Genomic DNA, 25827 nt, shown 5'->3' with positions numbered 1-25827 from the left:
GAGTGAAGACGGAGTGGAGGTGGGGGCTGTGGGGAAGGAGGAGGGATGGGATAGGGTGGGGTGGGTTGTGGGGAAGGAAGGGCGATGGTGTGGGTGGTGCGGGAAGGAGGGGGGAGGGTTGGAGTGGGGGGGGCTGTGGGGAAGGAGGGGGTGGGGTGCGGTGTGGGGGGATGGGGTGCAGGGAAGGAGCAAGGATGGGGGTGGGGATGCATGGGGGAGTGTGGGGAAGGAGCAAGAATGGGAAGGTCCAGAGTTTGAATCCCTACCTGCTTCGTCTTTGTCTGACGTCCCTGGGAGTTAAACCCCCAGGGGACTAGGTCCCTAGTGTCTGCCCCAGCAGGCCACATGTGCCAGCCTGATGCAATGGGCTGACCTTTGCTTTGCTGCTCAGCCTGGGGGCCACTTCTCCCATCAGTGGAGGCTGCTCAGATCCTGCAGTGACAGGAGACCAGGGTGTGGGGTGAGGGGAACAGATCCTACTGGCTGCGTGGCTGGGCCTTGCAGAGCTCCTCCTGGCAGTAAGGGAGCGGGTACTAGGCTTTGAGAAACGTCCCCTCTCCTACAGCCTGCAAACCAAGCATGCAAGCACGTCAATGCACTCACCATAGCAGGGACCTAGACCCTTTGGGAGACCAGGGTCTTAAAACGAGACCCTTTGAGAAGCACCAACAACCAGCACTTCCATTTTCTGCCCCTCCTTTAGCTCCAGCGGTAGTGGAGGCTGATCGTGGTTGGTATTCAAATGGCTGAGAATTGGCCCTTCCTTACTTGCCCTGTTGATTTCAGGGTGCCCTGGCCGCTGGCAAGGCCTGTCTCGCTATGATCCCTGAGAAGATGCGGCAGCTGCTGCCAGAGGTGGAGCTGGATCCCAGCGTTATCTCCGTCGTGCTCTGCAGCTCCACCGTGGCCTTCCTGGTGCTCAAGTGGATGGTGAAGAAGCTGGTGCAGCAGAGGATGCGGGAGGCAAGGAGGAACCGAGTGCGCGCCCTGGGCCTGATGGAAGAAGCTGTCCAGCAGTTCAAACAAAAGGTGACACACCCGGATATTCCTCTCGTCCTCAGAAAGGATCATGCATGCTCATCTCATTAACAGTCTCAAAGAAATGTGTCATGGGTCCAGCTGCAAAAAAAACCCTCCTCTCAGAGCTGGGAGAATGAATGATCCCTGAAGTCTTGTGACTTCTGCCCGAAAGTTTCCTTTATAATCTCCTGCACGCACGGGTCTTAGCTGTCAGCCTAGCACACAGACCTGTCTCCCAGCGTGAGATTTGTTTTGTCCCTGATCATCCAGGACCTTAGGACGGCTCCAAGCTTAGCCTAGCCCCACTCATGGAATAAGGAACTGCTCATCTTAAGGGCAACAGGAACAGACCCAAAATTATTTGCAAGTCTCCTACTTAACCCTAGACTGTTTAGCTGAGTTGCAACCCGGTATGTCAGAATCAGTGAACTTATTTGAACGCTGTCTGAGCTACAGCCCCATCTCTTGTCTACACAGTGACCTACCACCTGGGGAGGCCCTGAGCTAATTTTTTTTGTCGTATGTGTTACATGAAATTCGGCTTTACCGTGCACCCTGCTGGAAGCAGATGGCGCTGGTGGAGCAGGCTGAATTTGATGTCATGCATTGTATCATAGACCAGACTGCATCTCAAATTAACAGTTCAGAGCTACTTAGAGGACTGCTATAAATAATGTAGCAGCAGGAGATCCTTTGGAATGAGCCCAGACCACATTCAGCATGGAAACTTGCAAATGATCGTCTATGTGTCATATACCCTATACTGCACTGATGTACAAACTGATTCTGTTTTCAGCCAAATTTCCTTGGACAATGTTGCGGGGGAAAGCAGCTGTTTGCTCAGAAATTAGAACAGTTTGGGAGTGAAAACAGGAAATCTTGCATATTTTTTTTGTGGGGGAGAGGGTGGAATTTGACCACCTTTGCAATGAAATGCAACTGTCTTGAATTCACAGGTCTTCAGCTGTCGATGGGAATCATTCACCCAGGTCTTGAAACCTAGAGACAAGATAGGGAGAGAAGCTGACCCTGTAACTGTGGGACAATGCTTTGCTAGAGCTGGTCAGAAAACAGGGGAAAATATTTATGGGGGAAAACAACTGATTGAAATTTTCACCTGTTTTTTTTTTTATTATACACACAAGAGTTTCCAACCAGCTCTGTGCTCTACACAATAATTTCCATGTATCTACTACACCTTGCAGAACCCAGAGGTACAGGCCAGTCGCATCCTCTCTCTGCCGCTTGTTGAGCTGGTCAAGAAACTGAAGGAAGATTCCCTGTCACCAGAGAGCGTCCTCTACACGTACATGGACAAGGTGAGGAAGTCATCCCTTCTTCAAGACAGCAAGGATGTAGTTAAAGCACTGAACTGGGACTCAGGTGATCTGGCTTCAACTGTAGACTCTGACACACACCTCCCTATGTATCCTTGGGCAAGGGAATTCATCTGCCTTGAGCTCAGCTAACCAACTATAAAATGGGGATTATAACACTCCCTTTAACTTGCTATTTCATCTGTAAGCTGTTCCAGGCAGGGACTGATGCATTATGTGTCTGAACAGCACCTAGGACAATGGGTGGCCCTGAGTTTGGTTGGGTCCTCCAGGCCAACTCGAACAGATACAATAATAATAACTAGTGCTAGATTTAGGATAAACTGGGATTGTTTGCTTAAAATTTCTCTTTGAAGTAAGTTATCAGAGTTGCTTAAATCTAGGGCTGGCCCTCTGCACTAGGGAAAATTTCCCCTATAGAGTTATTAGGAGTTTTGCCTGGAGCAATGCCACTTAGGACTTGTCTGTCTACACACAGAAGTTGTTCCTGTTTAGGTCCTTGTGTGGAAATACTTAATGCAAAGAGATAATGTCTTGTTCTGTGGTGTATTGAAAACTGTGAAAATTATGATCTATAAGTTCTCAGGTTTTCCTCATCCTCCTTGCACACCAGGGGGCTCTGTAGGGAAGCATAAGACCTGCCTAGCATGCAGCAGCAGTCAGTCTGCAGCTAGCCTGCTAGAATAAGGTGGAATGAGTTGTTCCTTTTTGTTTTAGGGAGCAGCCTGTTTTGTCTCTCTCTGTTGTTGTTGTTGGTTTTTGCATTCTTGCGTGTGTATGTGTTATGGGTCTGAATTCTGAGAAGTAAAGTTGTGTTACATTGTAACCTTGCAGCAAAAGTATTTTATGGTTATTTTTTATCTAACTCCTCTGTTTCTATGCCATGAAACACAATAAGGCATTCCTGTTTCAGAAGAAGAGTGTCCGCACATGGAGTTAATCAGGAATAGCTATTGCACTTTAACTTCACCCCCTACCTTAATCAGAAACAATTTTCAAGTGTAGATCTGGGTACAAGGTTTTGCTTTTCTTCCTTCGTTATAAAGCATAAACTCAGATGCAGGGTGAATTAAAGGTCTGAAGAGGTGAATGACCCTTTCTTTCCCTCCTGTGTTTTCTTGGCAAGGCCTTAGAAGTGAACCGGGACGTGAACTGTGTGACAGATTTTATTCAAGAGTGTGTGCACCTGCTCCAGGAAGTGAAGGCGCAAAGGGAGAAAGGGTTGTTGTATGGAGTTCCCATCAGTATCAAGGATTCCATTGGATACGAGGTGCTTCTGTATTTCCCCTTTTTAAAGAGGCATGTAATGTTGAGATAAGGGAGTGCACTTGTTGGAATTGGTAATAAAATACACGGACTACTATAGTGGAAGGTATAAAGAGCAATTGATATGGTATATGTGCTAGTTGGTGTGTCTGTGCACCATTGCCCTCTGCTGGATAGAAGTGCAACTGTCCATATGTGTCAAAAGCTGTATGCTGCAGAGAGTGAACAGAGATTCTCCTTTAGTTCAACTGATAGGGGGCTGTGCTTTTGGAGCAGTTCTATTCCCCACTGATGCTGTGAAGTTCCAGCTGGCTGTGAATTCATTACAGTGTCATTAACTTAATTAAAAGTATTGGCTCATCCCTGAAATATCGATGAGCTTGTTTATGGCTCTGCCATCAGAGTGTGAGTGCAATGAGGCTGCATTGAAGCAGTGTCATGGCCAGGTTGGCAGAAAGATCCCTGTGATCTACTGAGTCAGCTGCCTTGAGAGATGTGGCGATATCAGAGGGGGGTGACTTGCAAAGGGCTGCGGGGGCGAAAGGGGGTGTCAGACTGTAAGAAGGCATCTCATGGCTGGGACTGGAGAGCAGTCAGGATATGTGGGGGAAATTGCTCATTTGAGTTGGAGTAAAATGATCCCCAGGAGAGAGAGAAGGGCCTTCAATGGAGCTGCCAGCCCTTGTATCACCATTAATGGCCATGTACCAGAGGACACTAGGAGGCAGCTGCATGTCCGTTTCCACCCCTCGCGTTAGGGCTCAGAGGATTCATCCATGGTGACCACGGTGTCAGTCCCGTGTCTCTAACGTGCTCTATGTCTGCCCCTGTTCCAAGGGTCACGTCTCCACCTGTGGCTTGGGACAGTACCTTGGCTACCCGGAGCGAGAGGACAGCGTCTTAGTGAAGGTGCTGAAGAAGCAGGGGGCCATTCCGTTTGTGAAAACCAACATCTCCCAGTGCTTGATCAAGTAATTGGCGGGTGACAAGGATTGCTACTTTTCCGTACCCCCCTGCCGTGACCACCAGTGTGGGAGGGTGGGAAGACAGCCACTGACTTTGGTAGCCTTCAGATCTGGCCCTCAGTGCTTAGCGAGAGAGAACGTAAACAAGAACATAAGAATGGTCGTACCGGGTCAGACCAAAGGTCCATCTAGCCCAGTATCTGTCTACCAACAGTGGCCAATGCCAGGTGCCCCAGAGGGAGAGAAGCTAACAGGCAATGATCAAATGATCTCTCTCCTGCCATCCATCTCCATCCTCTGATGAACAGAGGCTAGGGACACCATTCTTTACCCTTCCTGGCTAATAGCCATTTATGGACTTAGCCACTATGAATTTATCCAGTTCCCTTTTAAACATTGTTATAGTCCCAGCCTTCACAATCTCCTCAGGTAAGGAGTTCCACAAGTTGACTGTGCGCTGTGTGAGGAAGAATTTCCTTTTATTTGTTTTAAACCTGCTACCTATTAATTTCATTTGGTGACCCCTAGTTCTTGTATTATGGGAATAAGTAAGTAACTTTGCCTTATCCACTTTCTCAACATCGCTCATGATTTTATATACCTCTATCATATCTCCCCTTAGTCTCCTCTTTTCCAAGCTGAAGAGTCCTAGCCTCTTTAATCTTTCCTCGTATGGGACCCTCTCCAAGCCCCTAATCATTTTAGTTGCCCTTTTCTGAACCTTTTCTAGTGCTAGAATATCTTTTTTGAGGTGAGGAGACCACATCTGTACACAGTATTTGAGATGTGGGCGTACCATGGATTTATATAAGGGCAATAAGAGATTCTCTGTCTTATTCTCTATCCCCTTTTTAATGATTCCTGACATCCTGTTTGCTTTTTTGACTGCCTCCGCACACTGCGTGGACATCTTCAGAGAACTATCCACGACGACTCCAAGATCTTTTCCCTTACTTCTTGTAGCTAAATTAGCCCCCATCATATTGTATGTATAGTTGGGGTTATTTTTTCCAATGTGCATTACTTTACATTTATCCACATTAAATTTCATTTGCCATTTTGTTGCCCAATCACTAAGTTTTGTGAGATCTTTCTGAAGTTCTTCACAATCTGCTTTGGTCTTAACTATCTTGAGTAGTTTAGTATCATCTGCAAACTTTGCCACCTCACTGTTTACCCCTTTCTCCAGATCATTTTTTAATAAATTGAACAGGATTGGTCCTAGGACTGACCCTTGGGGAACACCACTAGTTACCCCTCTCCATTCTGAGAATTTACCATTAGAGAAACACCAGAGGCCAGACTGTCATCACCTTGCTCGTGTGACCAATCATGTTGGCTCAGATCTAAAGGTATTTAGTCACCTAACATCAGTTGAAATCAATGGAGTTAGGCGCCTAATAATCTCTGAGGCCCTGGGCCGTTATCTTCACCGGGACTACTCCCAGCAGCAAGGTGGTCCCAACTGGACAGTGAACATTCAAGATCCAGTGGAAGTTAATGTACCCCATCTCTCTGTGCTCAGTGTAGGGGGGCCCCCACCCCATCAGAGAGGGCCTTCCCAGGACTGCTGGGGACTCTGCTTCAGGGAGGTGCTGATGGAAGGGGGTGAGCCAGAGCCACAAAGCTCTGAGTAACTCTGTGCACTTGGGGCGGCTCAGGTCCTGCTCCCCCCTTCCTGCGTTTAACTCAGAAATGCTCACACAAGGCAGCAGCCAGGGCTCCGGCAGCTCCCGCTGGAAGTCAGTTTCCATGCAATTCTCTTGCTTTTCCATCAGCCGCAATAGTCCAGGCACCTATGCAGGAGAACTATGCTGAGGCTACTGCTCTCCAGTAAACAGGGCCCTACCAATTTCACAGCCATGATAAATGTGCCATGGACCGTGAAATAAGTCCTTCCCAGTGAAATCTGATCTCCCCCCTGTTGCTGGGAGCACCCTAGCTGGGGGCTCCTAGCCGCTAGTCCAGGCGAGCTGAGGTGGGACATGACTTGTCCTTCCCCTGCACTACTGTTCTTGGTAGGGAGATCCGACCCACCGCCAGAGGCAGTGCAGAGGTGAGGGTGGTACACCCTCACTTCTGTGCTGCAGCAACCCCAGAGCTGGGCTCGGGGCACCCCCAAATTGTCCAGAGCTCCTGGGCACAGCTAATCCATCACTGGCCAAAACTAGCAGCTAGGGGACCCTGGCTGGGGCACTCCCAGCAGGAAGGGGGGATCAGACCCACCTCCACTTCCAGGAACTTCCACCAGCTGCAGGACGCTCTGGGGCTGGAAGAAATGAGGGTGGCAATCCTGCAACCCCCGACATCAGCTTTGCAATCCTCCATTACCCGCTTTTGGGTCGGTTACAACACTGTGACATTTCAGATGTAAACATCTGAAAATGTGAAATCGACTAATTTTCAAATCCTAGGGCCACGAAATTAACCAGAATGGATCATGAATTTGGTAGGGCCCTACCAATAAAGGAATATATTGTAGGTGGATCAGTGGCATACTCCCCCTTCCCCCGCCCGCCGTTGTTCTCCAGTTGTGAGCTGCATTGTACCTTATTCACCAGCAGCAAGCGGCCTATGCTAGTCCTCCATTATTAAGATCACTGTTGAAGTAGGAGTCAGCACATTTGCTCTTGGCTGATCTGCTGGACTCTGCTGCCTGTTGGCTTCACTGGTCTTTTGAGTGGAGATTTGGGTCCATAATAAGGTGAGGTGAGGTGTCCCGGTAAGGTGAAAGGGTAAGCAGGCCTCTGCGTCCTTCAGCACTATGGAAGGGAATGTGATGTGGAGAACTGAGCTCACTGCCATTAACTGACCTGCTGCTTTCCGTCTCACTCAGCTACGACTGCAGCAACTTAATCTTTGGTCAGACGGTGAATCCGCTGAACCACAAGAAAAGCCCCGGCGGCTCCTCCGGAGGGGAAGGGGCGCTAATCGCCGGAGGAGGGTCCGTCCTGGGCTTTGGGACAGATATAGGTGGGAGCATCCGCCTGCCGTCCAGCTTCTGCGGGCTGTGCGGACTCAAGCCGACGGGCAACAGGCTGAGGTAGGTGCTGAGACCTGCCCCCAGCCTGCCAAAGGGCTGCGTTGGTTTCTGTGGCACTGAGAAGGGATTGATTGCTTGTTGTTTTGTGCAGAGCCCCTCACAGGTAACAAGGAGCTTCCATGGCACAGCATGTGCTGAGACCAAGTGCCCACCACCCTGAATTGCTGCCACTGGGGGTGAAAACCCATTGCCCAAAGCCAGCCTGGTCCCCAGCCTTGTGAATCAAATCCAAGCCCACTGAACCCCCAGCTTCCTCTCTCTGAGTGTCATCACAGATCTTGAAAGGCTGTGTCCAAATGCCATTGAAATCATTGGGAAGACTCCAAGTGATCTCAGTGAGCTTTGGATTGGGGCCTGCATGGGCAGGTCTTGTCTTAAACGCCTCGGGGCTTAATTCTGCCCTGCAGGGTATGAGTAACTGCCAGTGACTTCATTTGGGACCAGATCTGTATCCTGCAGTGGAGAATAGGACCCTTGTGGATTAGGGGGAGGGGCTAGCGCTGAGCTCTTCCCCTTCCTCATGAAAAGTGATCCAGTGAGCAGTGAAATCCATGGGAGCCTTTCCCTTCATTTCAGTAGGTGCTGGATCAGCCGCAAGCTGATTCATCCCCCACCTGGGCAGGTTTCTCCCTTACAACTAATCATGGCAGCTGATCTGTTGACAGATCTTAAATCTATTTCCCCTGCCTGTCCCCTCCTGCCCCCTTCAGATGCCTTCTATTGTTATCCACAGTATTTATGTGTTTGTTTATTTCTATCTCCCACGGTCCCTCCGGAGTTAGCGGCCCTGTCAGTTACGTCCAAACAGGTGAGCCATTTCTTCAACGACCTTCTCGATCTGAACCTCTGGCAACAGATATTAACCACGGTGAGGGTCTCAGAGAGGAACTAGACTGGGACACGGGCATTTTATGTTCCATCCCTGGGTGACTTTGGGCAGGGACACTTCACCTCTCTGTGTCCCAGTTCCCCCTCTGTAAAGTGGAGGTAATAACCCTTCCTTTGTCTCGTGCCTTCTTAGTCCCTGCTCCAAAGAGTTCAGTTTGTCTTGTGCAAAGCCGAGCTCTGCTTGAGGCTTCTAGGTTCTACGGTAATACAAAGACATACTAATTATAATGGAAACTGTCCTACCTCGATGGTGAGCCACTAGGTTGGAGATGAAATCAGGGAAATGCTCATCTAAGTGCAAGTTTCAGCCAAAGGTGGGATATAGTGACTGGGAATCCGATCAACCAGAATTTCCGCTGTCCCTATGACTAGCCTCTCTTCCCATCCATGCTCCTTAGCCCCTCAAGAAGGGCATTCTCTTCCCGTACACTTGCTTTTCTGCCCCCCTGACCCGTGGACTTCTTGCTGTGTCCTTCCTGGCTCAGCTCTGGGACAGACTCAGCGGGTCAAGTTCTCCAGTCCTCACTCAGGCAGACATGTTTTGTGACAGCCCCTTATTAGACTGAAGAATGCCCTTTATTCATGTTAGGCTAACTACTGACAGATCTGTCTTCTGGGACCTTGAACTTGGACCTTATCCACATGGGGGAGGGGGCAAGGAAAGAAGTGCTTTTCTGTGTTTGTGAGCAGTTCCATCAGAGATGGTATATGGGCAGAGTGCGCATGAGGAGCTCAAATGTAGAAATAAATGGAGTTTCTTATTCCATGAGCTACACCGTTTATTCTAGATCTTCAGAATAAAAGAATTTATCCCTTTATTATCACAGCTGTAGACAGATATGGAGACCATTGTGTATGCTATAAGCATACCTGGCCTTGAGACATCTGGCTACCTTGGGTGAGCTCAAACATTTGGTTTAGTGGTTAGCTACATGTGTGTTCTTTTACTTCAGTTACAGGAATGGTCGGGCCAATGGCGAGGGACGTGGACAGCCTGGCTCTGTGCATGAGAGCGCTCCTGTGTGACAACATGTTCCACCTGGACCCCACTGTGCCACCCCTGCCTTTCAACGAGGAGGTAGGTCATTGAACGGTGACCAATTAACGTTAGATGGTCACACTGGTTAGGCTCCTTCTTTTGCTGAAATCTACATTGTGGTCTGAAAAGCCGTGACAATGTTGGCTGATCTGGCCAACGTCTTCACATCCCACTACCTGGTATCCTTGGGGTCAGGGCCTGTGGTCCCTCTGACGTGGGGAGATTCCAGAATGTGTGGGGTTTGGAAGGAGGCTGTTGGCTAGAACCTCAGAGACAGAGAGAATATCAGAGCTGAGCACCCATGATGGAATCACAGCCACAGGGCTTGTTAGGAGAGAGAAACCACTGGGGACAGGGCTGGGGGCAGGATCTTTGAGTTGGGAGATGGGAGGGAGCAGAATCAGGACCTCATAGGATTGGGCTGAGGGCGAAGGTTTGCCCATCATTAGTCCCAGCTGGGAAGAGTCTGGCTGATAGTGGTTTAATCCCATTATTCCCACAGTTCTAGAGACGTTAAGGGCAGATATGTCTCCTTTCAGGTGTACTCCAGTTCCACCCCTCTTCGGATCGGGTACTATGACACAGACGGCTATTTCCTGCTACCTCCTTGCATGAGACGGGCTGTGCATGAAACCAGGACGTTGCTGCAGGAGGCTGGACACACGGTACGTTCAGTGGCACCAACCTGTTTGTTCATAGCCAGCTTTATTCACATGATCGATATAACTACATGAATCAAAGTGATAAGGAGAAGCAATCTGGCTGACTGTAAGGTATAGGTTAATTAACCCTCTGAAGCCTACCAGGTCTCATGCCAGATGGCAACAGAGAACCACATATTTGTATCTAGTTATCACACTACCTTGATTGTGACTGGGATGAAACGTATAATGATTAAAATGCCTTTCACAAATACAAGAGGATCAGCTAACGAGAAGATCTTGCAACTAGAGATAGTTGGGAACTGGCATTTTTGTTCCATGGGAAATTCCAACATTTCAGAAAAATATTTTGTCCCAAATCAGAATGAAAAACCAGAATTTCAACATTTCCCATGAAACAAAACTCTTGAAAACTTTGCTTCAGCTCAACTGGTGTTTTGTTTAATTTTCCCAATTTCGGTTTTGTTTCCATTTTGGTATTTGCTTTTCTAAAAAATTTTAAAATACACTTAGCATTATTGAAATGCTTCATTTTGATATTTTTAAAAGCAAAATTTGGTTTAAATCAGCATGTTCCTGTGGAATTTCAGTTGCGATAAAATGACATTTTCCAATGGAAAAAGACATCTTCAGTCTGCTCTAATTTCTCTCCTTTCCATTCAAAGATAGTACTCAGACTTCATTCCGCACATTAGTATTTAAGACTCTGTCTAGGTATTTCTACTGTACTCATAGCTGTGCCTTGTAGTCTCTCCATCCTATGTAAACTATCCATCCACTTTCAGACTGCCAGATGAGTTGTTCTGGGGAAGAGACGGACTCTCTCGGTAATTCTTCTGTGTTAACTGGCTCCACTAAACTCTGTGGTATCTTTCGCTCTTAATTTTAAAAACAAAAACAAACACAGTATTTATGTAGGACCTGTGGGCCAGGTGGAGTAAACTGGTGACCTCAGTGAAGCTACGCTGGTTTTATTTTCCCATGTGACTTTGGGCAAATCATGTATGTTCTTTGAGCCTCTGCTGTGAAAAGAGGCTAATCATACTTTTGGAGGGTGCTTTTGGATCTTTGGATGGAAGATGCTATACAGTGTGACTGTGTGGTATTATTTTTAGTAAGATGATGGCAAAGGAAAAGGATAAATTGAATAAAAGAAATCAGGAAAAGCTTTCTCCCCTCTCCTCTCAAATTTCTTTTAAAATCTAAGTATATTTACATCCATAATATGCAGGAACTCTTCAAAAAAACCCAACACTACCATTGATGGGCGTTATTACATCCTAGGTGTGTTCATGTCACTCAGTGGCCAGCAAACAATTCTATGCAGGAGTTAAATGATGATAATATTATGGGCTACTCTGCAGCTTGCACTCTCAGAACCGTCCCGCGTGCAGATGGGTGCTGAGCAAGAGTCCTGTTTATACTGCAGATCTTGGCTAAATGGAGGTAGGGTTGTTTTGTGAAGAAAGCACTGCAGTGACACTCCGGAGATCTGGGTTTAATTCCTGGCTCTGCCAGGCAAATCACCAGATCTCTACCAAGTGTACATACAGTGCCGAGCAAAGTGGGGTGCCGATTTCAGGTGGGGCCTCTGGATTCTACCAGAATATAAGTGCTTACAATGAAGTATTGTCTCCCGGTTTTTGAACCGCCTCCTCTTTCACCCAGCTGATCCCGTTCGTCCCCCCACGGATCGACTACGTCATGAACGAGCTCTTCATGAAGGGCCTGTTTGCCGATGGCGGTGCTGCTTTGCTTGAGAAATTGTAAGTGTGACCGAGGCCGGCCATACGCAGAGGGGTGGGTGTAACTAGCGACAGCAGGCTGGGTCTCCACAATGAAGTGAAGGAGCTACAGGGACACGGGACCATTGCCTAGCAGTGCTGTGGGCCTGACTGCACTGTCTTCTGTGGAGTCGTGGCTGCTTACAACCGTGGTGAACTTGGGCTGGGTCTACTACGGAGGGGCTGGTCCCGATAGGCTGGTGGAGCTAAGCCCCACCAATGAGGCAGGGCTTAATTTGTAATGAAAGAGTTGCCGGGACTCAAGCAAGTTTTTTAAACTCATCACTGATGCAGCAGAGCAGGAGGTGCCAGGGCTACGAACAGCCAGGCCCGGAGGTGCCAGGGTGCTGATCTGCCTGGCCAGAAGGTGCTGGGGCTACGAACAGCCAGGCCCGGAGGTGCCAGGGCGCTGATCTGCCTGGCCCAGAGGTGCCGGGGCTCTGAATTGCCAGGCTTAGAGGTGCCAGGGTGCTGATCTGCCTGGCCCAGAAGTGCAGAGATTCAGCAGATTGGGAATGTGGGACGGGGCTCAGGGCTAGGAGCATGGGGTTGTAGGGTGCAAGGGGGTGCTTACCTTGTGGTGGGGGGCTCCCATTGGCATGGCCCTGCAGCTGCTAGATGGCCGAGGGGGCAGGCATGGCTTCGCGCCACACACTGCTTGCACCTGCAGACCCCACCCTTGCAGCTCCCTTTGGCTGCAGTTCCTGGCCAATGGGAGCTGTGCTAGCCGGTGCTTGTGCCTCTCCACTCCCTAGGAGCTACAGGGACGTGGAGCCAGGTAGGGAGCACCGGGAAGCCCGGCCAACTCCTCCCTCCCCCCTAGCACGAGCAGGGGTCTTGGGCCACCTCCCCTAGCACCCACGGCACCCCAGACAACCCTCCCCCCCCCAAGCACCTGCAGCCCCCCACCCAAGTTTTAGTCACAGGGATTTTTATTAAAAGTCATGGACAGGTCACGAGCCATGAATTTTTGTTTACTGCCCGTGAGTTGTCCAGGACTTTTATTAAAAATACCCATGACTAAAACGTAGCATTAGGTATGTCTGAACGACACTCATAATGTTTCCAAGCCTGGGCCTGAGCATCCACACTGCTTTGTAATCTTGGGTCTCACAGCTGTGCTAACACATCCGTCCTGCACCACACAGACCTTCTGACTCGGCCCTGCGGCTTGAGCTGTGTCCACACTGCAAAATGACAGGGCTTGGACCTGAGTTTTGGTGGACTTGGGCTTTGATTCCCCCTTCTCTCCCTCTTGTAGGGTCTTATGACCCCGGATCTGGCGTGCTTGCTGACTTGAGTCATGCAGATGTGGGTGTGGATGGAAGTGGGGCTTGTGCTCAAACCTGAGTCAGATCCTGGGCTTAGTGTGCAGTGTAGACATACTCGCAGACTGCAAGTGGCAGAGGAAGGAAGCACTGAACTGGGAATATGGCCTTCAGCTGGGCTATTGGGGTTTGGCCACAGAGCCTGGGTCTGAATGCCATTTCCCCTGCTGGTCAAGCCCCACCACTTGTTCTGGGAACCAGCTGCCACTGGCCTAGTACCTCTGGGCCAGTTACTGCTGGGAATACCCAGGCATTTATCCAGGCAAGGGACTAGTCCATAAGCCAGCTGGTTTCACTGAGCAATGCCATGAAGAAGAGTAACATGATAATGTAGGCTAGGAGGCAGGCTTTTCCAGCCTCTTGCTTTATAACAGGGAAGAGTTTATTTCTTGCGCCTTATGTAGTGGCTAGCGCACAGGACTGCAAATCATCTGATCTGGTGACTGTCTCTTTGTGGGAGCTTGACCTGGTCTCCAGGGGTTCTCTCAGTCGTAGATTTATTTGTTTGCAAAGAACGTTGATCTCCTTGGCTGAAAGAGGCTAGCTGAGGTCTGTGTTATGTAATGAATATCAGACATCTTCTGGCTAGGAATCAGCACTGGGTAGACCCAGCACAACTGGCTCATCCTGACTGCCTCTTTTCTGTCTCCCTTCCCAGTGAACTGGACAGTGTGGATCCCAACTCCTGCTCCCAGATCAATTGCTACAGACTCCCCTTTCTCCTGAAGAAGATTCTGGCTTTCCTCACCAAACCCCTGGTAAGTTACATCTTCTTCCCTTCAGTGCCGGAGAGAGGGCATGTTTCACACTCATAGCTGGCTCAGGGGGGGACTTAGACCCCGATCCTCAAAAGCACTAGGCACCTAATTCCCATTGACATCAATGGGAGACAGGCACATAAATTCCTTTGAGGTCTGGTCCTGCTCTCACTCCCACAAGCTCTATACCAGTGCAGCTCCACTGGCTTCAATGCAGTTACTCTTGATTTACACAGGGCGAGTGAAAAGCAAGCAGGGACCCACCCAGAGTACAACCATCTCCTTCAGGGTAACACATAGTGTATTGACACAGTTTGGGATAGCTGCTCAGGGAAAGGGTCAACATGGTAATCTGGCTTAGAGCCCAGCTTGTAACCTTACATCCTGAGTTAGCTCACTGCAGCTTTAGTCCTGAATATCAGTGTGAACCAAGAACCATCAGAGCAGACACTGAGTGCAGGAGATGCCTAGGAACAAACTAATAATTGAAAAGTGTTAGTGAGCAAGCCAGGACCCGGACACTAGGGATAGACACGGGGGTGGATCCATGGGGCCTTGGAGTCCAGTGAAACGCTCCTTGGAAAATCTAAACAATGGGAGTGATCCTTTCCCCATATAGCAATGTGCGCTTCAGATCTGAGTTCCTCACAACCCCCTGGGAGGCAGAGCAGGGATCCCCGTTGTAGGTCTGCTGAGACAAGTAACTTGCCCAAGAACACACTAGAAGTCAGTGACAGAGCTGGGAATTGAATTTAGCTCTTCCAACATCCCAAACCCCTGGGCTAGCCGCCTTCTCTTTGTGAGGCTCTGTAAACATTAATGTTTTTTTGGTTGAATACTCAGTTTTTTGATTTAAATACTCAGCCAGTCAAATCTGCCCTTGGGCAAAGGCCTAGCACTGAGCCATCCCAGGGCTAAAGTGTGACATATGTGAGTAATAGGGTTTATGCTGGCCTTCTGCACAGGGTGAATTCCACCCATCAGGCAGGATATAAACTGTTTTCCACTCTCTTCCAAGTCACAGCCTTAAGGGAAGAGAGTCTTTCTAGTGGCTAGAGCAGGCATGTAGGAGTCAGGATTCCTGAGTATTATTCCCAGTTCTGTAGCTGATCACTGTGCCTCAGTTTCCCCATCAGCAAACTGGGGATAACGATACATACTTACATTGAGATCCTCAGCTGTAACACGCTGTGCAAGCACAGCAGAGTGTCAGTGTTAGTGTTTTGATTTTGCAGAATTAAATGTTTGGGAAAGATACATAGAGTTAGATCATTCATAATTAGGGCCCTATTAAATTCGTGGCCATGAAAAATGTGTTACGGACCATGAAATCTGGTCTCCCATGATGAAATCTGGTCTTTTGTGTGCTTTTACCCTATACTATACAGATTTCATGGGAGAGAACAGCTTTTCTCAAACCGGGGGTCCTGCCCCAAAAGGGAGTTGCAGGGGAGTCACAAGGTTATTGTAGGGGGTTTGTGGTATTGCCACCCTTACTTCTGTGCTGATTTCAGAGCTGGGTGGCCAGAAAGCGGCAGCTGTTGGCTGGGCACCCAGCTCTGAGGGCAGTGCCCCACCAGCAGCAGCGCAGAAGTAAGGGTGGCAATACCACACCATGCCACTCTTACTTCTGCATTGCGACTGGTGTCAGCTCTGCCTTCAGAGCTAGGCTCCTGGCCAGCAGCCGCTGCTCTCCAGCTGCCCAGCTCTGAAGGCAGTGCCGCCATCAGCAGCAGCAGCACAGAAGTGAGAGTAGCAGAATCGCAGCCCCCCCTACAATAATCTTGCGACCCCCCTACCATAACTCCTTTTTGGGTTAGGACCCCTACAATTACAACACCATCACATTTCAGATTTCAATAGCTGAAATCATGACAGTTATGATTTTTAAAATCCAATGGCCAGGAAATTGACCAAAATAGACTGTGAATTTGGTAGGGCCCTATTCATAATCTTCAGTTTTGTCACTAAAAGATTGTGCCAATGGTAAGTTTGTTAGTGGATCACTTGCAGTGTCTGTGCTTGCTTGACAAAATCTGCATCCTGGCATGTGCCATATCAGTGCCTCTGGAGCTGTTTGAGCATAACTTTTTCCTCTGAAAACCTTTCTCGACGATCTGACCTGATTCTGGCTTCCCAATGGTGATGCTCATTGACACTTATGTTTCTTTGCAGTTCCCTCGATTCTCCAGTTATTTGAATGCACTGTGTGGAGTGTGGTAAGAGGCTGGTTTTTTTCGACTTTAATAACAGTATTCTGTTCAAGTAACTATAGAGAACGATGATTTCATGTTACAGTTTATAGTCGTGTAGAAGTGAAAAGATCTTTCCAGCATAAGTTCCCTGTTTCAGAATGACTTTGTTGTGCAGACATCTGATTGCATTGTTCCTGGGAAATGGAAGTGAATTGTGACATATGTTCTTTCAGAGTCAACAGGGTTGGATGAATGGATGGTAAATATTTTTTAACCAGTTGAGAAGTTGCTAGTGCCACCTGTTGGTACAATTGAAAGATTGCAAGTGATTAGAGCAAACAGAGAAATTGCTAATGTCAGCTGCTGGGAAGAATAGTCCTGTAAACAATTATTGCTCATTTGCATCACATCACAGAAGGGCATGGTGGGAGGCGGGATAAACAACTAATAGTTATTGCTCTAGGATCTGTGTTAATTACGTCATGTCAAAGTTCCTGTTGTGGCTTCATTCTGAATCCATGTGTTAATGTTAAAAGCAGCTGCCATAACACACAGTGCAATCTAGAAAAAATGGAGGTTGAATGGAAGAGAAACTGAGGCAAGGTTGGGTTGGGGAAGGAATTCAACGGAGAGAAAAAAATTAAAATTCTCAAAGCAAAATATAGGGACATTTCCAATTTGAGGAGTGTTTTCTAATTGAAAACCAAGGAAACCACAGGGTAGAAGAGTGTAAAGAAAATGAACCAAATCTTATCCCCCTGTGTAGCTCTCCCATTGGTGAATAAGGCCACACCGGTTCCTTGTACAGTGTGTGTGTTACAAAGTGCACGGCAGACAGAAGGACAGATCTGTGGTGTAAATAGGCACACCTCTCTTGACGTCAGCGGAGCTAGGCAGGCACTAGTTCAGGATCTAGCCCAGAATGTCCACTCCAGTGAGGGAAAAACATGGAAACAACTGTCCTGTCTGCTCACCTCCCCCCACCATGACCTCTGGGTGAAAGGGTATGATAAGGGTTGAAGCTTCCTGTGGCCTAGAAAGACCCTGGCTGAGAATCGGTGAGCAGCGGCTGTGTTCGCCTGATCAGTGCTCAACAAAGCATTTGCACACAGGCTTATGTCAATGAGACTGAGGCCTGGTCTATGCTACAGAGTTAGGTTGACCTAAAATGCTGCTCCCACCGATGTAACGTGCCCACTACATCGACTGAATGAGAGGCGTAGTGCTAAGGTCGATGCAATGAGGTCGACCCGGTGTCAGTTTAGACGCTGCATTGCTTACATCGACTGGTGCTGCCTTTCAGAAGCCGTCCCACAATGCGCCACACCGACAGTGAAATCGGTGCACGTGCAACTCCTGGTGAAAATGTGCAGTGCCCACGCAAGAAGCAGAGTGTGGACGTGCAAAAGCAATTCAGTGACCGCGGTGGCTGTACATCGACATAACTTAGGCTATGTCCCCACTAGCACTTTTGTCGGTAAAACTTTTGTCAGTCAGGGGTGTGAAAAAACCAGTCCCATGACTGAGATAAGTTTCACCGACAGAAGCACCAGTGTCTCTAGTGTAGACATAGCCTTCAGTAGACTTAACTGTGTAGTGTGGACTTGCCTTGAAGCACATGCTTAAAGTTTAACATGAATAAGTGCTTTGCCAGATAAAGATCCTAGACTCAGGGTCTCAGAGTTGAAGAGCAAAGTGTGTAAGCAGATCCCCATGCATGTAGACCCCTGCTCCTATATGGATCCCTTCTGCTTTCACTGCTGCTCTGGGCAGGCTCTGAGCTCCTTGCAGGATCAGGGCCCTGGTGGTGATGATGGTGATGAGTGATCATTTTAAAATTGTAGCCCTACAATGTCGATGTTCTACTGAGTTTCCTGGAAATTAAAGGATCCAATAGAGTTCTGCAGGAGCTACACAGTTCTGATTCAGATCCACATTTTTTTATCCCCTTCAAATGTCAGGGCTATCTGAATCAAGGGTCTTCGTTCAGGCCATTGCAGAAACAGGGGCCATCTATGAAATTTGGACACCAGTTATTCTCCTGGGCCCATTCCAAATTCCTACATATTTGAAGTGTGTTTTGTGTTAAAAGAGGGTTACGTTGCCTGGCATATCTAGAGGGGGGTATCAGTGCGTTAAGAAACCAGATGGCGACTGCATTGTGCTTTATCGATATTTCATCCATTCACACACCACCCATATGGAGAGACTGTGTCCCAATTTGGTAGTGAACCAGTCACCTGCCCGCTCAATAATCTCTGTCACTTTCTTCTGTCTGGCTAATTTTAGGTCGCCGAAAGAATTCTCGGAGCTGCATGCTGCATTGATGGTAATGTGACTTTTTCAATACAAAAGATAAAAAGACATGTTAACCAGACATATTCCTGAGGAAATCAACTATTGCCCCAGTCTCATAGTGGCCATTTAGTTCAAAAACACAATCAGTTGCACTGTCATCAACTGATACAACCTTTAAATCTCCCGGTCCCAAAATCCCATAAGCTCTTCACCCTACCATGCAACAGCACGTATTGGGACACACGGTAACTCAGCTCTTCCAGGTTGGACATCTAGGTTTCTGCTAGCATCTTCCATACCACCAAAGATTTGGTATGCAGTCCCAGCAGCGTGGAACATTAGCAGGAAATTACCAGCCATTTATATTGGAGAGGGAATTTTCTGTGAATATTGTAACTATTCTAACGAGGCTCTTTTACCATGCCTAGCCTAGTGGTATCTGAATATTTGTGCTGTGTTCATGCTATGTGTTTACTATCCATAAATATTCTAGTAAACAAGCTTTACTAGTGCATGTGCAGGTCAAAAGTAAATTCACAAATAGTCAGTGACCGTGAATCTCAAATTGCAGAACTAGAACCAACCACAGTGCAAACTTTGCAGCTCAGAGAACTATCCCCTCAAATATGCAATTTGAAATTTGCACTGCTGTTAGTTAGGCCCTGCACACAAGTCATCTAATCTAGGAACAGAAATCATCTCATGTGACCGATCAACCTGCCAGGTCTTTGATCAACTGATCAAAGGTGGGAATTCAAATATTCCCAATAAACTATTTGCAAACCATCTGCAGATCAAAACTTATGCATCGGAGAAATTGGTAAATTGTGTGGAATAAGGAATATAAAAGAGAATTTTCCAAACTGTTTGCAGAAGGTGAAACTCATACCATGCCATGCAGAGGAGCCAGCACAAAACTCATTTACTAAGGGGTTCATAGGAGTTGTTCTGACCCTCCATACAGGAGTCAGTTCCACCCATTATTTTCTCTAAATAACTCACCCAGATCACTTCGTGGAGCCTTAATATTTATAAAGCACAATCAGATCCACAGAGGAAAAGCCAAGTGTTATAATTACATCTTACTAATTGGGGAAATCCTGGTGCTGCCTTGTTCTAGATATACCAACAGGAATTCCTCTCCAGATGGAGAAACCTGGATCTGGATGTCATCCTGTGTCCTGTGTTAGGCCCTGCCTTCACCCTGGGGTATCCTGGGAGACTTATTGGTAAGTTGCAGTGCTAGAAAGAACTGTCCTAAGGCATCCTGCAAAAATTGAACCAAACCGAACCTCTTTGGTGGGTCAGGAACCTTTGCTTAACTAGTTCTCTCCTCTCCCCAGTTTTTGCCTGCGTCTGAAAACTGTTCAAGCCATTACATTTGAGTCTGGTCGGGTGTCTCCAGATCCAGGCCATGGTATAAAGAGAGAGGCCGTTTGCCAGATCCCCAAATTAGGGAGAAATGGATTCTGTGTTTGACACAGATTGATTCTGATTTCTCTCATTGATTTTGCACTGTCAGGATCCTAGACACCTGGTTAGGTTCTTCCTCCCAAGGAACTCCAGATTTTATATTGTAATAGGATGGATAGTAGTTCTAGCTACTATTGCTATCAGGAAGTTCCAGGGGGTTATGCTGCCCAGCAAGGTGACAGCCATGCAGTCCCTGTTGGGTACACATTTGATATACTGATATCAGAAGTAAGATTTGAACTCTTGAAAATGCTAGATGCTCAAGGTGCTGGTGTTAGTGTAGGCAGGTGTGTCCTGGAGGCAGTGAGAATTGGGTACTTGTGTAACATAGGCCCTGCTCTGCCCTGCATTACTAACAGCTGAGAGTGCTCCTCCTTTGGCTCAACTGTGTAGTCACAGAGTCCTATATGGCCCCAGATTTATTACCATATTCTGTGCATCACATTTCCAGCTGCTGTTTCCTCTACCATGTTGTACAACGTCTTAAACTTCCCTGCTGGGGTTGTGCCGGTCACCACCGTTACGGAGGCTGATGAGGAAAATCTGAAGCATTACACAGGGCACTACGGTGACCCCTGGGATAGGAGATTGAGACAGGTCAGTTTCACAGTGATGAATCCCCATTGTTTTATGGCATAGGCAGGTTAGGCTTTTGGGGCAGCATGGCCTTGTTTTGAGAGATCTTGTTATATCTTATCATAGCAAACTGTCCAGGCCAGATGCAGATTTCACAGGTGAATGCTTCCCTAGATCCATAGTCTACATGTTTCAGAGCAAGGGTGGCTGTCCATCATGGCGTTTATATAACAATCTATTATAATGACCAGGCTAGTGTGTATTTGTGGACCACTGCCCTCTACTGAATGGAATCAGAACTGCTCCACGGTGGGTCATTGGCTCTATATTGTTCATGATGATTTTCCTTTAGCTCAAGCCGCAGGGGGGCTATGTTTCTGGAGTAGGAAGATCGGAGTCCTGCCTTGAGGTTGCAATGGAGTTCCGAGTGGCAACGGTGTACAATATAGTGACAGCTGAGGGATGTCTTATGTGGTCATAGATGGTCCTAATATCCACAGACATGGATGCTGTCATATCGATCCCAACGAAGGGGCTTGTAGCAAAGTGCTGACTCACTGGCACGTGCCTCCTGCTGGACATCTGGGAATTAGCTCTCTCAGCCCTGGAGTGCCCTCTATGGGCCGGTGTCTCACCCTCTGTTATATACCCCTCTCCAGTCCCTTTATCTCCACCACATATAGGCCCCATGTCCCTCCCAGACCACGGTACCCCTTACCTTGGGGTGCTACCCCTTACCCAGGGAACCCCACTCCCCTGAGCCCACCTCGCCTCAGTGGCCTACTGCTAGTCCTCATCTAGCTCCTTTACTCAGGGGCAAATGGCAGTCTGCAATGGCTACTCATCATCGACTAGGGGGTTGGACCTGCTGCCTTTCCCTGCAGCCGCAGTACATCCTTAGGCCTTCCTTTCAGGCCTCAGCCTGGGAGGTCACCAGGCCTGAACTCCCCAGCTCAGCCTGCCCCTTCTCCAGCACTATTCTGTTGAAGGTACCCTGTGCTCTTAGGCAGCCCGGTCCTTCCCACCCCAAGGCTGGAGTGAGACTCCCTGCCTTCTAGCTCACAGTCCTTTTTATACCAGCCCTACCGGGACCGGATTGGCTGCTACCTGCCTTCACCTGATTGGCTCCTTGGGGCAGCCCTTTCTCAGAGCTGGTATTAACCCCTTTCTCTCCGGAGTGGGGTACTTGCCTTGCTACAGGACTACTGAAAGATCACAGGGTGGTTGCTTTCTAGTTTATTGTCCTCTTGCAGGTTGGGAGTGTTGCATAGTAGACTCTCTCTCTCTCTTTGGTAGATAGGGCCCAATTCTGCTCTGCAGAGCAGAGAGGCTACCAGCTAGATCCATTGCTACGGGGTCCCTGCTGGGCCAGGGAAAATTTCCCGGGGGTGGGCCAGGCCGTTGTACCCTGGAGAGCACTCTAGTGGACGACCACCAGCACACAGCCAGCCCCACTAACTCATGGCTAGCTTTGTGGCTGATGGCAAAATAACCTGCAACCCAACTCCCCTGGGGAATGGGGTCATGGCCTAATGTATTGCCAGCCACACTCTCGGCCACTGTGCAGTCAGCGGGTGTGATGGCAACATGTGTAGCTGTACCCAAGGGAGCTTCTAGCTCAGGCCCGGGAGCAGTGAAGCCATGGCAACGAATGCTCCAGCGTGGGATGTACAAGCCAGCCCAGAACTCTGCATAAGTACTCGTGTACGTCGCTGCAGCGTCACTGCTCCTGAGCTAGCCAGATTAAAGCTGGTGGAGGTGTGCCTGCAGGGGCTTCCCTTATTCCAATCCTGGGTCCTATGGAAGGATCCTTCCCTTCTTCTTTCATGAAGAGAAGGAGGCTCTGTAGCAAGGGTGCCCAACCTGAGCCTGGGAAGGAGCCAGAATTTACCAGTGTGCATTGCCAAAGAGACACAGTAACACATCAGCAGCCCCCCATCAGCTCCCCATCAGCTCCCCCATCCTGCTCCCAGTGCCTCCTCCGGCCGATCAGCGCCTCCTCCTCCCCTTGATCAGCTGTTTTGTGGCATGCAGGAGGCTCTGGGAGGGAGGGTTGAGGAGTGAGGGCGTGGCAGACTCAGAAGAGGGGGCAGGAAGGGGTAGAGTGGGGGCCGGGCCTGTGGCAGAGCCAGAGATTGAGCAGTGAGCACCCCCAGCACATTGGAAAGTTGGCGCCTGTAGCTCCAGCCCCGAAGTTGGTGCCTATACAAGGAACCGCATATTAACTTCTGAAGAGTCACATGTGGCTCTGGAGCCACAGGTTGGCCACCCCTGCTCTATAGGTCCTGTGCCCCACAGCAGCACAGGTCTTTTGAGTGTCCCTAATAATATTCCTTGGCTTTTCTCCCCTCTGCAGGCTGTGGAAGGAGCCATGGGGCTGCCCGTGGCGGTGCAATGCGTGGCTCTGCCGTGGCAGGAGGAGCTGTGCCTTCGATTCATGAAGGAGGTGGAGAGACTGGCCCAGGGGCAGAAAAAGCAAACTGAGGATAACTTACAGCGTGGAGGAGCCCAGGCTGATGTGACAAGAGATCTGCAGAATGATGTGCATACAGAGGGGCAAAGTGATGTGCAAGCACAAGCATCCCGCACGACTGTGCAAACGAACATACTAATGGATGTGCAAAGAACACTAGCTCAGACTGATCTGGTTGTTGACGTGCAAACGGATGTGCAAAACCCAGGATCTCAAACTGATTTGTTAGCTGACGTGCAACTGCACGGGTGCCCACAGTCCTCTGGCCCTGACATGCAACCGGACGTGCAAACACAACTAACCCAACCTGATGTGCAAACACAACTAACCCAACCTGACGTGCAACTTGATGTGCAAACACAACTCACCCAGCCTGACATGCAACCGGACGTGCAAACACAACTAACCCAACCTGACGTGCAAACACAGCCTTCCCAACCTGACATGCAACTTGATGTGCAAAGACAACTCACCCAGCCTGACATGCAACCGGACGTGCAAACACAACTAAACCAACCTGACGTGCAAACACAACCAACCCAACCTGACATTGAAATACAACCAGCCCAGCAAACACCGCCTTCCCAATCTGATGTGCAGACCCAACCAACCCAACCTGACGTTGAAACACAACCATCCCACCCTGACATGCAATCTGATGTGCCAACTGTCTAATGAACAAGGAGCGCTCTGCCCCCTATTAAAATGCAGCCAGCTCTGGCCATGGCCGTTGTTTAGCATCACCAACGCACTTTTATTGGGGACCAGAAGTGAAGAACACCACATGCAGCTGAAAGGAGAATTTGGATCGGCTGATGTAATTACCCACATCTCTGTTTGATTAGGACACCAGAGCCAACCCCCCAGCTCTTGTGAAAAGTGGCAGGGTTTGGTCATGAGAACTACATTTGAACTCCCCAAGTTAGCACCTCCCCTGTAGCACAGCGCCCCCTAGCACAAAACTGGGGCATTTGTTCAAAATGGAATCCACGAAAAGAGAAACTGAATAAAACCCTGTTTGCAAGTCCTAGCGCCTCTGGGGTTTGTGAACCTGGGGAAGTGGAGGAATGAATGACTTCTCTTAATGGCAAATGGCCAAACCTCTCACAAGGATTCTCTCCTCTTCAGAGAAGCTTGCAGCACTCGGTGCTTTTAGTGCTCTTAGGAATGGGGCAAGCGAGTCTCTGAAAGTCATCAAAAAAAGCCAGGCACTAATCACATTTATTCTGCCTGGGGCGGGGGGGGGGGACTCAGTGCTTGTGAGGTGCTCAGGTGCTAGAGTCCAAGAGCCTCCATGCAAACAGATGGGGAGCAAAAAAAAAGCCCCCGCCACCACGCCCAGCTTTCACTTGTGTCCCCCATGGCAGCCCTTGAATTCAGGGCTCCAGAGGGGAACGGCTGATGCCCAAACCATTTTTCTAACCATTCTGGAGGAAACAAATAATATAGAAACTGACTCAAAATACGGTGACCAGCTGAGCTCCCAAAAGCTTTTCAGACATCAAAAGCCTAATATGCAGTGCTTTGTTTGTGTCGCACCTTGCCAGGGCTGAGCCCCGGCACCTCTGGGCCAGGCAGTTCCTAGCCCCCGGCACCTCTGGGCCCGGCAGTTCCTAGCCCCAGCACCTCTGGCCAGACAGCTTAGTGCCCCGGCACCTCTGGGCCTGGCAGTCCCTATCCCCGGCACCTCTGGGCCTGGCAGTTCCTAGCCCTGGCACCTCTGTGCAAAGAGATGGGGAGCAAAGAAAACGGACCCTCAAGCCCAGCTTAAGACTTGTGTGATCCACGTCAGCCTTTGAAGTCAGGTCTCCAGAGGTGAAACACTGATGACCAAACCCTGCGTTCTCAAACTGTTATCCATGGGTCACTTGCTCATGACTCGGAGAGCAGGCTGGTCACATGGGGCTGTCTCTGCCTCCTCCTTTCTGCCACAGGGAAGACGCAATCTTGCCTCCTCTGTGTCCTGTTGGTCTCAGTGTCTGGTCATACTGTGTGTGTGGGGGGGAGCTGTGCTCATAGAGGAGATTCTACCTATGGGGTTTCCTGTGAGTTCTCCCAAAGGGAGGGAATTTGATCACAGCTGCAAGAAGAAGGGGGGCTAGGTCCCCAAAACACCCAAATCCTCCAAGATCAGCGCTGACTTGCCCCCAGATCTGCAACGTGCCAGTGCCTCTGGATTGGGACCCTGTGTTTCCTTGCCAGCATGGCTTTGGGAGGCATCATTCCTCTGCTCTGCCAGTTGCTGCTGGAGGGTGACTTCTTGATCTCTGTGTTACCCATGTGAGGTGCCACACTTCCAACAGCTCTGGCTCCTCCCACTCCAGCCAGCACCTAGCTGAGCCCCCATCTTCCAAGCCATCCACTCCAAGACCCACAGGATCCACCCATCTACCACCCGTGTTGCTTTCAATGAAGGTCTGGATCCTCCCCGGCACTGCAGTCAATGCTGAGTCACACCAGCTGAGGATTTGGCCCTGGGCCTGTAATTGGTTTCCCTGTGCAGCATGATGGCAGAAAATTAGGGCCTCGCTGTGATCGACATCCCCTTCCTCTCACCTCCTTGCAGATTAACTTGGGGCCTAATTTCTAGACGGGAATGCCGGCGTCACAGCAACCCGAGTCAAAACAGCTTTGCATTTAATGTGAACATTAAAAAAGAAAAAGCGAGAGAGAAAGAAAAAGAAAATGTAAGTAGCTAAAAATATTCCCGTAGTTGTTTTAC

At 49.0% G+C, this 25827-nt stretch overlaps 1 protein-coding gene across 1 annotated transcript; it reads left to right on the top strand.

Moving 5' to 3' along the window:
• The first annotated feature begins 819 nt into the window (after positions 1–819).
• LOC115656799 (vitamin D3 hydroxylase-associated protein-like) lies at positions 820–25676 on the top strand. Its single transcript, XM_030573946.1, has 16 exons — positions 820–1029; positions 2226–2339; positions 3484–3627; positions 4461–4594; positions 7425–7631; positions 9016–9037; positions 9448–9597; positions 10098–10223; positions 11889–11986; positions 13991–14090; positions 16266–16309; positions 18575–18614; positions 19704–19812; positions 20508–20653; positions 22989–23193; positions 25672–25676. Exons 1-16 carry the CDS (start codon positions 820–822, stop codon positions 25674–25676), a joined length of 1854 nt encoding a protein of 617 aa, XP_030429806.1.
• Positions 25677–25827: the final 151 nt, after the last annotated feature.

This window comes from Gopherus evgoodei, chromosome 8, assembly GCF_007399415.2.
Source record: "Gopherus evgoodei ecotype Sinaloan lineage chromosome 8, rGopEvg1_v1.p, whole genome shotgun sequence".
NCBI classification, from domain to species: domain Eukaryota; kingdom Metazoa; phylum Chordata; order Testudines; family Testudinidae; genus Gopherus; species Gopherus evgoodei.
The sequence above is the reverse complement of the archived record's forward strand: the minus strand, read 5'-3'. Positions and strand labels throughout refer to the sequence as shown.

Excerpts from the sequence above, each read along its gene's own strand:
- LOC115656799 (XM_030573946.1), top strand. The coding sequence starts at position 820 with ATGATCCCTGAGAAGATGCGGCAGCTGCTGCCAGAGGTGGAGCTGGAT. Across the intron at positions 3,628-4,460 it reads AGGATTCCATTGGATACGAG|GGTCACGTCTCCACCTGTGG; the intron begins GTGCTTCTGTAT and ends CCCTGTTCCAAG. Across the intron at positions 4,595-7,424 it reads ATCTCCCAGTGCTTGATCAA|CTACGACTGCAGCAACTTAA; the intron begins GTAATTGGCGGG and ends CGTCTCACTCAG.